The sequence below is a fragment of the Phoenix dactylifera genome, chromosome 3 (genome assembly GCF_051530095.1).
Source record: "Phoenix dactylifera cultivar Ajwa chromosome 3, Ajwa_hap1_PhDact_Kaust_v1.1, whole genome shotgun sequence".
Lineage (NCBI taxonomy): Eukaryota > Viridiplantae > Streptophyta > Magnoliopsida > Arecales > Arecaceae > Phoenix > Phoenix dactylifera.
In genome coordinates, this window is record NC_143192.1 from 45421015 (window position 1) to 45434312 (window position 13298).

The window sequence follows — 13298 nt, forward strand, 5'->3', positions numbered from 1 at the left end:
TAAAGTTGCATCATCCTTTCTGGATAGGATAAAATGACGTGTACTAAATATGGTAGGACAAAACCTAAGTGCATCACTTGATACACAAGATTTCTTGAAAGCATTATGTAAGAAGGTGGAGCTGGTTTGCTTCTGTATTTGCTGGAGGGAAGTGCCGATATCAGGTTGAACATGGTTATCAAGCTTCAATCACTTTCTCTGCCTTTTTTGCTCATGGTTTCAGGGACAAGTTGGTTCATTTAACCAGACGAGAGAAGCTGCAGGATAATTTCTTTTTGGTGTAATAGTTCAAGTAGTGGTGTTGTTGCAAACCCAAGTACTAGCAGGAGTCCTATCCCTCCATGTTATATAGTTCATATCAGTGCCAGTTGCGAGGCAGTCCCTAGTGACTTTATTATATTATATGTAAACTATCTGAATAGTTTCTTTGGGAGCTTTGCTTTTAAATTGCAAGGCATATGTATGTTCCAGCTTTACAACATGACGCAACATTACTCCTATATGTTCTATGCTATCTGATTTTTTTTTTAGTTGTCCGTCTTCTCCAACAAACCTTTCTCTCCTGCTACACTTTATTCAAAACTCTACAGATTCCTCCACATCGTATTATCATAGGTAAAGATCATATTAAATTGGAGTGGTTGCAGGTTATGTAGATGAGTCATGAGGATGTATGAAAGCAACAGGAAACGGAGTTCTGGAGCATAATAAGCCAGCATCCTATAAAAGTGGAAATAATGAAACTTCAAGTATCTAATGTCAGGACTTGAAGTTTATGTAGAACCCTGAGACTCAAGAAAGAAAGAACTTGCGCATCAGTTTTAGCAATACTTGACTAGTGATTATCTCTTGCATGGTCGCAAGAAGATAATGTTCTTCGCAATCCAAAACCAGATACATCAATTCTTTTGATCCACTCATTCTTCATGTTGATGTTCATAGACATTTATTCCAATTTTATCTCTATTTTAAACTCTTCTTTTAGATCCCTTGAACAGGAAAGAAAAATATGTTTCTGTTCACATTTATTTGTGTCTCCAAGCATTCTGTGCATCAATGCATGTGTACACACTTGTGTACATGATTGTGCATGTATATGCTCAATTTACTGTCTGATTAAATTACAATCTTTAATGTGTTCTAGGTGCTTCAGAAACTTATACCTAGATTATGTATGTCATTTGTTCACTTATAAGGCCTTGTGAATTTATATAATGTGTTATGAATAAAGTCTCTTGGGGATATCTACAATGACATGAGAACTTCTTAACAATATTTACATCAAAAGAACACTTTTTTTTTTCTTGACATGCATGATCTAATGATATGCACATAATTTAAAATTGATTCAGTTAATGAATTAGCAGCAATAAATTAATGCATTAGCAACAATAATAAAGTCTGTTCAAGCAAAGATGCATGAAGTTATATAGATGAACTGATAATAGCTTGCTTTTTCTTTGTTAAAGATGATTTCTGTACTTTGATATGATGTAGAACGATGATTCACATCATAAAAATGTTTGGTTCGAAGATTGAGCCTTCAAAATCATGAAGGATGATACTTTAACTAAAAATGAGGTCCAACAATTTCATTTGAAAAACATAAGAGAAAACACTTAAGGAGGCTATCATGGTTCATATTTGCTTTACACTGGTCTCTGGCGAACAGCACAGACTGATACACACGACAGTCGAGCAGCAATACATACTGCTGTATTTTGCCCATATATATATATATGTATATGTGTGTGTGTGTGTGTGTAGTATGATGAAGATGCGCATGTACTAGATCTTTAGTAGTTGTGTTCATGATTGTTATTCCCGATGCATTTTAACATCTTATTCTCTGCAGTTTTTTGAATTGAACTTTTCCTCAAAGAATGCATCTGCAGAAGATAATATTTCCCCTTGATTTCTACCACTTTCTAGTTAATTATTTTCTTGCTTTCTTCCCTTTTGTACCGTCTCTCCTTAGGAAAATACTTTCATATCTCTCCTGCACCATTCCTTTTTCAGATTCCATAATGTTAAACATAAAACAGAGACAAAATCTGACAATATATATTTGACACTCAATCAATTTTATGATAGGTACTGTATCCGTTTCGTATGTAAGAAACCTTAATGTATCATGGCATTTACTTAGATGCACCAAAAAAAATGCATTTTTTTTTTTTTTTTTGCTTAAACGGGCATTTCATACATCACGGGTACGAATACACCCTAAAGAGTCAGAATACAAAATGTTCCGAAGTGCTTCGGGCATCTCTCTCTCCCCAGCCCATAGGGTGCCTCCAGAGTGGCTCGCAACAAACGCGGCCACCCAATCGGCCGCCCCATTGGCCTCACGATATACATGCATAGCCTGTAGCGTAACACCCTCTCTCACCATCATCCAAATGTCACGAAGCAGAGGATGAGCACCTCCGTGACCAACCGGGACCCTGCGAATCCAGCTAATCACCGTAACCGAGTCGCCCTCCAGAAGAACCGAACTCGCTCGAAGTACTCGCCGCACGTAGGACAAGCCCATCCAGGCCGCTCGCAACTCTGCCCCTGGGACCGAAATATCAAAAATCTGACGGCCCCCTGCTGCCACCACATCCGACGTCGGGCCCCTAACAACAAAACCGGCCCCTCCCCTCCTACCACCGTTCCAGACAGAGCCATCAAAATTGACCTTGAGGAAACTCGGGGGTGGGGGCTCCCAGGTAAAGAATACCCTATGTGGAGCTGCCGAAGCACTGTGGGATCCCCAGATGTCCCGAGCTATCAAAGGTCTATGAGCTGGCTCTGCCTGGATAATCTCTGTCGCCTGAGCACAGGCCCGCTCCATCACGAAACGTAGGGACAACCGACGCTCACCAAACACCCGGGCGTTCCTGGCCAACCATATCTGATACGCTGTGCAGGACGCCCTAATAGCCAATCCCTGCATCCGAGCAGAACCAGCCCAAAGCCGAACCTCCTCTAAGTAAAACTCCCTACTCCTCCAGGTATCCTCCGGGATCCCAGTCAGACTCCAAACACCTCTCGCCCATGCGCAGTGGAATAGAACATGATCCACCGACTTGTCCACCCCACAGTCCGGGCATGAGGGGGAAAGGCCCATACCGCGTCTACACAGCTCTGAGCATGTCGGCAATCGCGCCCAGGCCACCTTCCAGAGGAAAAGAGCAACCCTCTGGTGTAGCCCAAACCTCCACACCCAGCCACAGTCTAGCCCCGGCTGTGTACCTGGCTGAATAAGCCGGGCAACATCACCGACCCCAATGCTCGCTCTACTGGTGGTGCTCCAGACTCTGACATCTGGACCTCCGGACCCCGGAAGGGGAATCGACCAAACCCGCTTTACTAGATGCTCTCCAAACAGCTGGCCCAGCCTGTCACTATCCCACTCGGCCCCTCCTGGTCGGAGCAGATCGGAAACTCGGAGACCCTCCCCCGCCTCAGTGCTGAGAGTTGTCGGCCATAGTCTCAAGGGAAGTACACTCAATTATACTTGACCTTAGGTTTCCCTCCCCTAACCCATGAAACACACACACCTAAAATATCTAACTTTATGATGCCATTGTGATAAAAACTTTGTTGCTTGCAACTTTTGCTTAATACATACATTGGCATAGACTATGAATCCTCTGGGTTATGCTTTAACATCTCTACTGGTGTATCTTTCAAAATATTGTATTACCACTCTAACTATTCCTAGCCAAAAACTAACAACAAATTAACACCGCTAGGAGACTTTAAATCTAACGAGATTTTATGTAATAAAAAAAATGTGGGTCTAAGTCTAACAAGTACCAGCCATGCTATTATGCCGCACTGGATAATGATTAATACACTTGGATATGGAGTGAGATCCTACATTAATGATACAGGTTTATTGCAATTTTTTTTTACATTTTAAACAAGGTTCATTTCCCCTGGCTTTATGCTTAAGCATTCAATGCATGTAGTCAATTGTCAATCTTGACATCAAAGATATTGATATCAACAAACTGGAGATTCTTAATATCACCTTATGAAGGACTTGCTTGTTTCTGGCTATTATAAATGAAAATAGAGCATGCTCGACATATAAATTACTGTTGTCTTCATGGAAGATAAACAATTAACAATCTACTATGATTGGTTTAATGGTAATATTCTTTAACTTAGACATTAGATATTGTTCTTTTTTTCATGCTGCAGTTGAACCCTTTGTTTTGCAAGAGTTGTCATGCAGCATATATAGAGAAAAAATGGTCTAGTTCATCAATCTTATAGCAGGACCAATATTGTGTTGCCATGGTTTCAGTTAGGCTATAAATTCCTTTTAGCTATTAACTAACCCTGAAAACCACATTTATTCTGTGGAACTTGAATTATTTTCTTATAATTACATGATAATAGCTCTTTGTTACGGAACTGTTTTTTTCCTTAACCTCTGCAATCTTCCACTTTAGTTGTGCATATGTTAACACAATGAAGATAGAATTATATTCTTGGATGTATCCTTTTTTTTTCTTCTGCCAGTTATAAGAGCTGCCTTTATGAGTGGTTTTCACACCTTTTCTTGTGTCTCTTTCTTAAGCCAACAATGAAATGCTTTTAGGAATTTTAGTATAATCTATCACATATCTTCTGGTCTTTCAACTTAGTTATTGTAATTTTATACGTAATTTTATTCATGTGATTGCTAATATTAGTGATGCAGGTTGGAAGTCGAAAAATCCTGCTCGATGTGGTTTCTACAACCTGGAATGATAGTTCCCTCCTGATGAAGTCTACAACTGCAACTCGGAGTTCTTTACTTAGAAAATTTTTGGTTAAATTATCACAACGTGTTGGTTTAACTTGTTTGCCTCATCGTTCTCCAACATGGCGCTATATGGTTTGTCACTGTCTTAAACATCTTTTTAGTTGTTGAGATAATATATCTTCTGCTTATTATATATAGTTGTACTTTGTTCACTACATAGTCAGACTTTTTAGCTATATCAGACACCAGCAAACTTTTATTTCATATTGGCTTTTTTAGAGGTATCATGTTACTTTTTCTGTTGCCAGGTTCGAGTTGCTTTACACTTGTTTCTCTATCCATATCTGATTTCCTAGGATGGTGCTAAAGTGTGCTTTTGTATGTTTGGTCTCACTTCTAGCCTTTTGGGTTATTAAGATCAATAATAAATGGCCTGGCCATGATGAACTCGTTTAAGTGTGGCTATTTTGTTGAGTGGACTGAAAGGTGCATTTCTAAAATAATTATGTTGTGGTTGAAATGTTTGAAAGAACCTGGCTGCTTGAATAAGTTTTCTCTGAATGTGGCCTAACTTGGTTGAAGTGTTGAAGATACAAAGTGTATCTCACTTTCTATTCTTTGTTTGTGATATTCTGAGCTTGTATGTAGGCATATTCTTTTTTAGCTGAACGTCTATTTTAAATAATGTATTAAACTATGTAGGGCATATATCAAAAGGGGGTGCATAACTTGAGATATCAGATTTTGAGCCCTTGTTTCTTTCTTTCTTCTTTTTTCTCCCATTCTTTCTAGATGTTCTTTTTCTATTCCATTATGACATTGCTCGCTTGACAACCTGTGTAGTTGTATTTAGGTAGGCAATACTTCAATATCTGGCTATTCTTCCTTTAATTGGATCAAGGAACTAGATTCAGTATTGCTGTATGAGACTAAGGCCCCGTTTGGGAGAGCTTTTGGAAGGCCAAAAAGCACTTTTTGGCACTTTTAGATAAAATATGGGTGTTTGGTAAAAATTTCGAAAAGCTGTTTTAGTTTTTTTCAGAAAGCTAAAAACAACTTTTTGGGAGAAGCTCCATTTTGGAGCTTTCCGGAAAAGCACTTTTAGGTTCGGTTGGGAAGCTATTTTTTCGACCAAAATACCTATGATAAAATATAATAATTACACAAAATTTTTCTTTAATAATTGCTAAACAATTTTATAACCTAGTTAAAAAAATTGTTATAGTATAAAAAATTTGTTATAGCTAATAATTATAATATTTTATACCTTTATTATTGTATTATACTATAGATATAATATTATATTACATTATATCATAATACATTGATATGTTATGTTAAATAATTTAATATTATATTAAATTATTATGCTATAGTATAAAATATTATATTATTATATTATAATAATATTATATTACATTACAGTACTATATCATATGTTTATGTATTAATATATATTATATTGTATTATGCTCTGTTGTATAATATTATGCAATGTTCTTTATGGTTATTTTGTCATATCAAAAGTACTTTCTCTATTTCTTTACCAAACACATGTTAAAGCGGTACGATACTTTAGAAATATAGTTACCAAACAACAAACAACTTTTTATAAAAGCTCTACTTCCAAAAGCTCCACTTCTAAAAGCTCTACTGCCAATAGCTCCCCCAAACGGGGCCTAAGTCATGGCATGGTATTGGACTACCACAATCCATACATCTTTTATATATTTCATCTTTGCTATTCCTTTATTTTCTTCCTGTTCTGCGAGGAAAGATGCTAATCAAATCTGAAATATATCTCTGCCCTTGTTAACTTGTTGGATACTTCAATATCTGGCTATTCTTCCTTTAAATGGATCAAGGAACTAGATCCAGTACTGCTGTACGAGACTAAGTCATGGCATGGTATTGGTGTACTGCAATCCATACATCTTTTATATATTTAATTTTTGCTATTCCTTTATTTCCTTCATGTTCTGCGAGGAGAGATACCAATCAAATCTGAAATATATCTCTACCATTGTTTACTCATTGGACATGTGGATTCCATGATTATTCTGGTGTGGAGATCTTTTCTTTATGCTAGATGGACAAACCTGCCACAAAGAGGAGCTTAATTACCTATAAGAACTGTCCAGGAGCAGATTTGGGTACAACCGTACAGGTGTAGGGAAGGAAACCTATCAATGGAAAGAAGAAAGAATGGAAGCACTTAGGAAGCTGGTGCCGGAGCAAGTTTCCTGAGAGGTTGCGAAGCTAATGCAGTATTTTAGATAGAAGTTTCCTGCTACTATAACCGTTCACATGGTCTCCCTGCATTATATACATTAATAATTGCTAAAAAGGCTAAAATGTGCAATGTTCTTTTTCTATTTTTCTCCTTTCGGTTGCTTGGGAAATTGGAAGCATCAGTGCACAGGCCAATTGTTGTAAATGTTCTCTTAAAATAATTACAAGAATGTTTTGCAAACAGAGGGCTTATTATCTTTTTTAACATCTGTGTGACGAAGATCCTCAGTTCATCGTGGATTCAGCAGATTCAACTTTATATACAAAAAACAAATGGTGGGTATGTGCAGTGGTCTGAGAGCGAGCTAGTATATATAAATGCAGGGGAAAGAAAAATATCATTTTTTTCCTTTTTCCTGTTGGACGTTAAGGTGGAGGAACAAAGTTAGAAGCATGGTCTGCCGTATCGATCGGTACGGGTCGGTACGTAACGGTACCGGACGAAACCGGTATGGTACAGCTATATTTTTCGGTTCCGACTATTTGCAATCGGTACCGGTCCGTACCAAATCGGTACCGGCCCGTACTGATCACAAATTTTTTTTGGCTTTTGGCCTGAACCAGCCGAACCGGTACGGTACCGGTGCCTACCGGTACGTCGGTCGGTCGGTACAACGGACCTTGCTTGGAAGTGATTTTCAAAATCCCACAGTTACATTCTGGTTATAAAATCTTTATCAGCCAAAATTCAGCCTCAGTGCAATGCTCAATAAACCTCGAGAGAGGTTGGGAACCGTTGAAGAAGTATTCTGTTAAGATGAACTAATCTTTGGTTACCACATGGCACCATGGGCCATACCTACCAATTCCTAGAAGCGAACCACATTCACAAGTGAAACTCTTCTGTTCAAAGACTAGCTCTTCCATCTCCTAGCACCTTATAAGGTACTAGTGAAAAATCATGATGATAATCTTCAAACAGAGTGAGGTTGTATTCATCGAGGCAAAATATATGATAGTTGTTGTGAGGCCCAATAGTCCTACATCGGAAAGACTCGTTCCAGAGCCTGGGCATATGAGGCGGGTGACTCCAAATCCTGCAGACGCGTTTTGGGTGGAAAACAAAACCGGGAAGGGGTGAAGGACGCTTGCGTGAAGCCCCGAAACCGGACAATATCTGGCAGGGGAGCCCCGCGGTCCCTCCTCATGTGGCCCCCCACGTGGGCACTGGGTGCCTCACGTGCTCCGCAAAGGCGGGGGCGTGACATTTGGTATCAGAGCCGAGGACGGCTCTTGTCCGATGGTGGGAAGGGTGTGAGGCCCAATAGTCCCACATCGGAAAGACTCGTTCCAGAGCCTGGGCATATGAGGCGGGTGTCTCCAAATCCTGCAGACGCGTTTTGGGTGGAAAACAAAACCGGGGAGGGGTGAAGGACGCTTGCGTGAAGCCCCAGAACCGGACAATATCTGGCAGGGGAGCCCCCGTGTTCCCCCCTCATGTGGCCCCCATGTGGGCACTAGGTGCCTCACGTGCCTCGCAGAGGTTGGGGCGTGACATTTGGTATCAGAGCCGAGGACGGCTCTTGTCCGATGGTGGGAAGGGTGTGAGGCCCAATAGTCCCACATCGGAAAGACTCGTTCCAGAGCCTGGGCATATGAGGCGGGGGCGTGACATTTGGTATCAGAGCCGAGGACGGCTCTTGTCCGATGGTGGGAAGGGTGTGAAGCCCAATAGTCCCACATCGGAAAGACTCGTTCCAGAGCCTGGGCATATGAGGCGGGTGACTCCAAATCCTGCAGACGCGTTTTGGGTGGAAAACAAAACCGGGGAGGGGTGAAGGACGCTTGCGTGAAGCCCCAGAACCGGACAATATCTGGCAGGGGAGCCCCGTGTTCCCCCCTCATGTGGCCCCCACGTGGGCACTTGGTGCCTCACGTGCCTCACAGAGGCGGGGGCGTGACATTGGTGTGAAGCCCAATAGTCCCACATCGGAAAGACTCGTTCCAGAGCCTGGGCATATGAGGCGGGTGACTCCAAATCCTGCAGACGCGTTTTGGGTGGAAAACAAAACCGGGGAGGGGTGAAGGACGCTTGCGTGAAGCCCCAGAACCGGACAATATCTGGCAGGGGAGCCCCGTGTTCCCCCCTCATGTGGCCCCCACGTGGGCACTTGGTGCCTCACGTGCCTCACAGAGGCGGGGGCGTGACATTTGGTATCAGAGCCGAGGACGGCTCTTGTCCGATGGTGGGAAGGGTGTGAGGCCCAATAGTCCCACATCGGAAAGACTCGTTCCAGAGCCTGGGCATATGAGGCGGGTGTCTCCAAATCCTGCAGACGCGTTTTGGGTGGAAAACAAAACCGGGGAGGGGTGAAGGACGCTTGCGTGAAGCCCCAGAACCGGACAATATCTGGCAGGGGAGCCCCCGTGTTCCCCCCTCATGTGGCCCCCACGTGGGCACTAGGTGCCTCACGTGCCTCGCAGAGGTTGGGGCGTGACATTTGGTATCAGAGCCGAGGACGGCTCTTGTCCGATGGTGGGAAGGGTGTGAGGCCCAATAGTCCTACATCGGAAAGACTCGTTCCAGAGCCTGGGCATATGAGGCGGGTGACTCCAAATCCTGCAGACGCGTTTTGGGTGGAAAACAAAACCGGGAAGGGGTGAAGGACGCTTGCGTGAAGCCCCGAAACCGGACAATATCTGGCAGGAGAGCCCCGCGGTCCCTCCTCATGTGGCCCCCCACGTGGGCACTGGGTGCCTCACGTGCTCCGCAAAGGCGGGGGCGTGACATTTGGTATCAGAGCCGAGGACGGCTCTTGTCCGATGGTGGGAAGGGTGTGAGGCCCAATAGTCCCACATCGGAAAGACTCGTTCCAGAGCCTGGGCATATGAGGCGGGTGTCTCCAAATCCTGCAGACGCGTTTTGGGTGGAAAACAAAACCGGGGAGGGGTGAAGGACGCTTGCGTGAAGCCCCAGAACCGGACAATATCTGGCAGGGGAGCCCCCGTGTTCCCCCCTCATGTGGCCCCCATGTGGGCACTAGGTGCCTCACGTGCCTCGCAGAGGTTGGGGCGTGACAGTTGTGAGCTGGATGGTGCTAATAGGATTAAGAAGTGCTTATGTTGTACCTTAGTTATTCTTTACTTGTTCTCTTGTTAGATGAACTTGGGGAAATAAAAATTGTCAAACTATTGGTGGGTAGATCCATGTTTGCTCATTAACCTGATTCTCCAATCTAGATATCCCATGAAGGAATTCCAATATTGCCATTCTCTTCTTTTGCAATATTTTCAGATTCACAAGATGTGAAGAATACATACCTCCATGAAGATTCACAAGATGTTTGCACTGTAACAACCTCTTAGACTTGTTATTCGGGATAAGGCCTACAAACTGAAATGCATTCTTCAAGAGTATGCTTTCGCAAATTCAATTTCTTGTTCAATTTCTAGTTCCTTAAGCCATGTTGCACCCCTATATAGTTGAATCTCTATGAAATGTATATAAACTAATAGTTTCTCATATCAAATAATACTATTGGGAGAGCATGTTCTTTTGATGATTCTTCTCTAAGAATCTCTTTGTAGGAGGGTTCAAGAGTATGAGCTCACATAACTAATTATGTGTGGGCACCTGCACTTGTGTATGCATGTGAGTGTATGGTGCAATCCTTTCATTCTAGTTCTATGACATTTGTGTATCATATGATTATGACACATGCTACAAATTTATTAGATAATAAAGCACATTGCTAAATGCCTGTGTTTGGAAATAAAGCGTTAACTTATTGTTAAATAAAAAACAAAAGATAGAAGAGTGCAATTAAGAATCTACCTCTTCCTGTTTTTGGACTTACTCAAGTCCTGTGTTTCCACTTGTTTCTTCCAAGATCAAGCTGTAGGTTCGTATCAAGCTGAAGTACCAAGATGACTCCTATGAGATCTGTATCTCGTGGTAGCAGGTATGCTTGTCACAGCTATTTGGCTTGGCTGCATCTGTTCCGTGTCTTTATAGAGGTCCACTTGGTCAAGTGAAAATCCTAGTGCAAGCAACTTAATTTTTGCAGCAATTAACAAGGTTACATTTTTTGTCACTAAGGTGCCCCATATGTTATAACATGCAGTAATGATCAAGCTAGCTTGTTCTGCAGTTTTCATTGCTCGACATTATAGATATGATTGGTGCATATGGTTTTCCTGCCATTGCATTTTACTACTGAAGCTTTAGCTAATGCCTTCAGCTTTATATTTTACAGAACTTCCGATTGCGTCATCTTTATTTTCCTCATAAATTATGCACACTCCACTCGTTTATGTAAAATTTCATATCTTCAGTTAGTTTACATGGGATTGGTCATCATATGTATCTTAAGATGATGGAGTAGTAGAAGAGATCATGATGATTCTCATATCATGCTTATGCAAAATTATCTAAAGAGGCAACTTTAGTAGCAGTAACCTGTTTGGTTTCTCCATATGTAGATGCATGGGCTTTCTTTTGATTGATCTATTAGCTTCTTCATGCAGGGAAAAAATAGCTCATTAGGAGAAAATCTTTTGCTGAATGCTGCTGGAAGAAGTTCTTCAACTAACTATGGTCAACATGCGGACAATTGCAATAATACACAAAATGCAATTTGCCTAGAAGAAGAGGATATGGATGTTCCAGAAATTGTGGAGGAGATAATTGAGCTGTTACTTTCTGGTTTAAGAGATTGGGTATGTATGTGTGTCAAAATTCTGCCATCCTGTTTCTTCTGATTTAGTGTAAATTTGTGAAAATAAAAGTTGAGCTTTATCTTCCTGTATGTGCAAGATAAGTCATTTAAAAGTTGTGAAAATCTTCTTTTTTTAAAAAAAAATGCTGCATCACTGTTTTGAACAAGGTTTTAGTAATGCTGTTAGAAATATGAAATGACTGGACAAGACTGTCATTGGTCATTATTATGTAATAAAAGAATTGTTATTTGGCTTAAAAATTTAAAAATATCTTTATTAATTTTATTACTGTCTTAGAGTGGCTGTTATTAAATATAATTCGAAATAATGCATAACAACAGCAAATAATGACACTAATTGACAAGTCATTGTTCAATACTATCGTCTATACTGATCCTCATAAACTTGTAAATATTGATTAACTTTATTATTCTATTAATGAACACTGATAAGGTCAAAAAACAGCCATAAAAAGCACTCTTCTGATGTCCGTTATGTAACTGCGATTATTCTATTTGGCCATTTATATATATAAATGTGTATCGTAATGGGGTACCATGAAACAGTTAAATAGTGGCTATTGCTATGACATATGTTATTTAAAACCATAACTTTTGAGAATTTATATATTGAGGACAGCAGAATTTCTCATGTAACTATATAGGTATTTGGCTCATGATATAATGTTAAGTTTCAATCAATACAGGAATATCTTGTTTCTTTGGCAACATTTATCATCATAAATACAATAATGGAAACTAAAACATGTCCTAACATCCTTTCTGCTCGGCTACTGAATGAGAATCCAATTAATCAAAAAAACTGAGCAGAGCATTATTTCATTCCCCTCGCCTTGCTCTTAAATCTTAATGCTTAGTCAGCTGGCGAACAGAGAAGAGGCCCCAGTGGGAATGTTTCTGAACATTCGCCATTTTCATGTTTCCGAACTGCTTTATGTTTGTTTCCCAAGCAGGTTCATAGTATATGTTGTGGGAACATTGTTTTCTGGTATGTAGGAACAGAACTGATTTAGGGCAGCCATGTAATCTATTTGAGAAATATGCTAGGATTAACCATGATTAGCAGTAGCAAACACTCATTTGCATGAACTCTTGGTACACAAACATTTTGCATGAACTCTGCAGTCAGCAACACATGCAACCATAAGAGTTACTACTTACAAGCAAACGAACAATCATGTCGACATGATTGATGATGATTCATCTTTGTGAACACCACATCTTCTTTGCTTTTATATGAACTTGGGAATGCATGAAAAGGCCATGCAAAATAGTACACAGTACACACAATACAGTACACGGTGCCAAACATAGGGCCATTGTATCTAGGTCTAAATACCCCAGACATGCACTCTCCCCTAAGGAAGAAAAAGAGTGGAAGAGTGATTAGGAGATTGTCTTGTAGTTAGAGGATACCATGCTCTAGTAACACAAGTTTCGGGGAACATCACATAAATGTATGTGCTTTCATGCATGCATGTGTAAGAGATTGGTTTGCATGAAAAAAGTTACCATGAAGGGTCTTCTTTTACAGTATTATAACTTGGTCTTTTATTGCATAGTTGACTGTTGAGACGGTA

The 13298-nt window shown here is 40.8% G+C and overlaps 1 protein-coding gene across 5 annotated transcripts in view; it reads left to right on the top strand.

Annotated features, from left to right (window-relative positions):
• TTN1 (ARM repeat superfamily protein) overlaps positions 1-13298 on the top strand; it is a 44175-nt gene that overhangs the window by 4459 nt on the left and 26418 nt on the right. For all 5 annotated transcript variants that reach the window (XR_015976473.2, XM_008814127.6, XM_088718623.2 and 2 more), the window contains 2 exons: positions 4703-4879; positions 11507-11698. Coding sequence is in view for 4 of the 5 variants with exons in the window: in XM_008814127.6 (XP_008812349.2) it covers positions 4703-4879; positions 11507-11698 (369 nt within the window). In the remaining variant the exon portion in view is untranslated. The remainder of the gene's footprint in view (positions 1-4702; positions 4880-11506; positions 11699-13298) is intronic.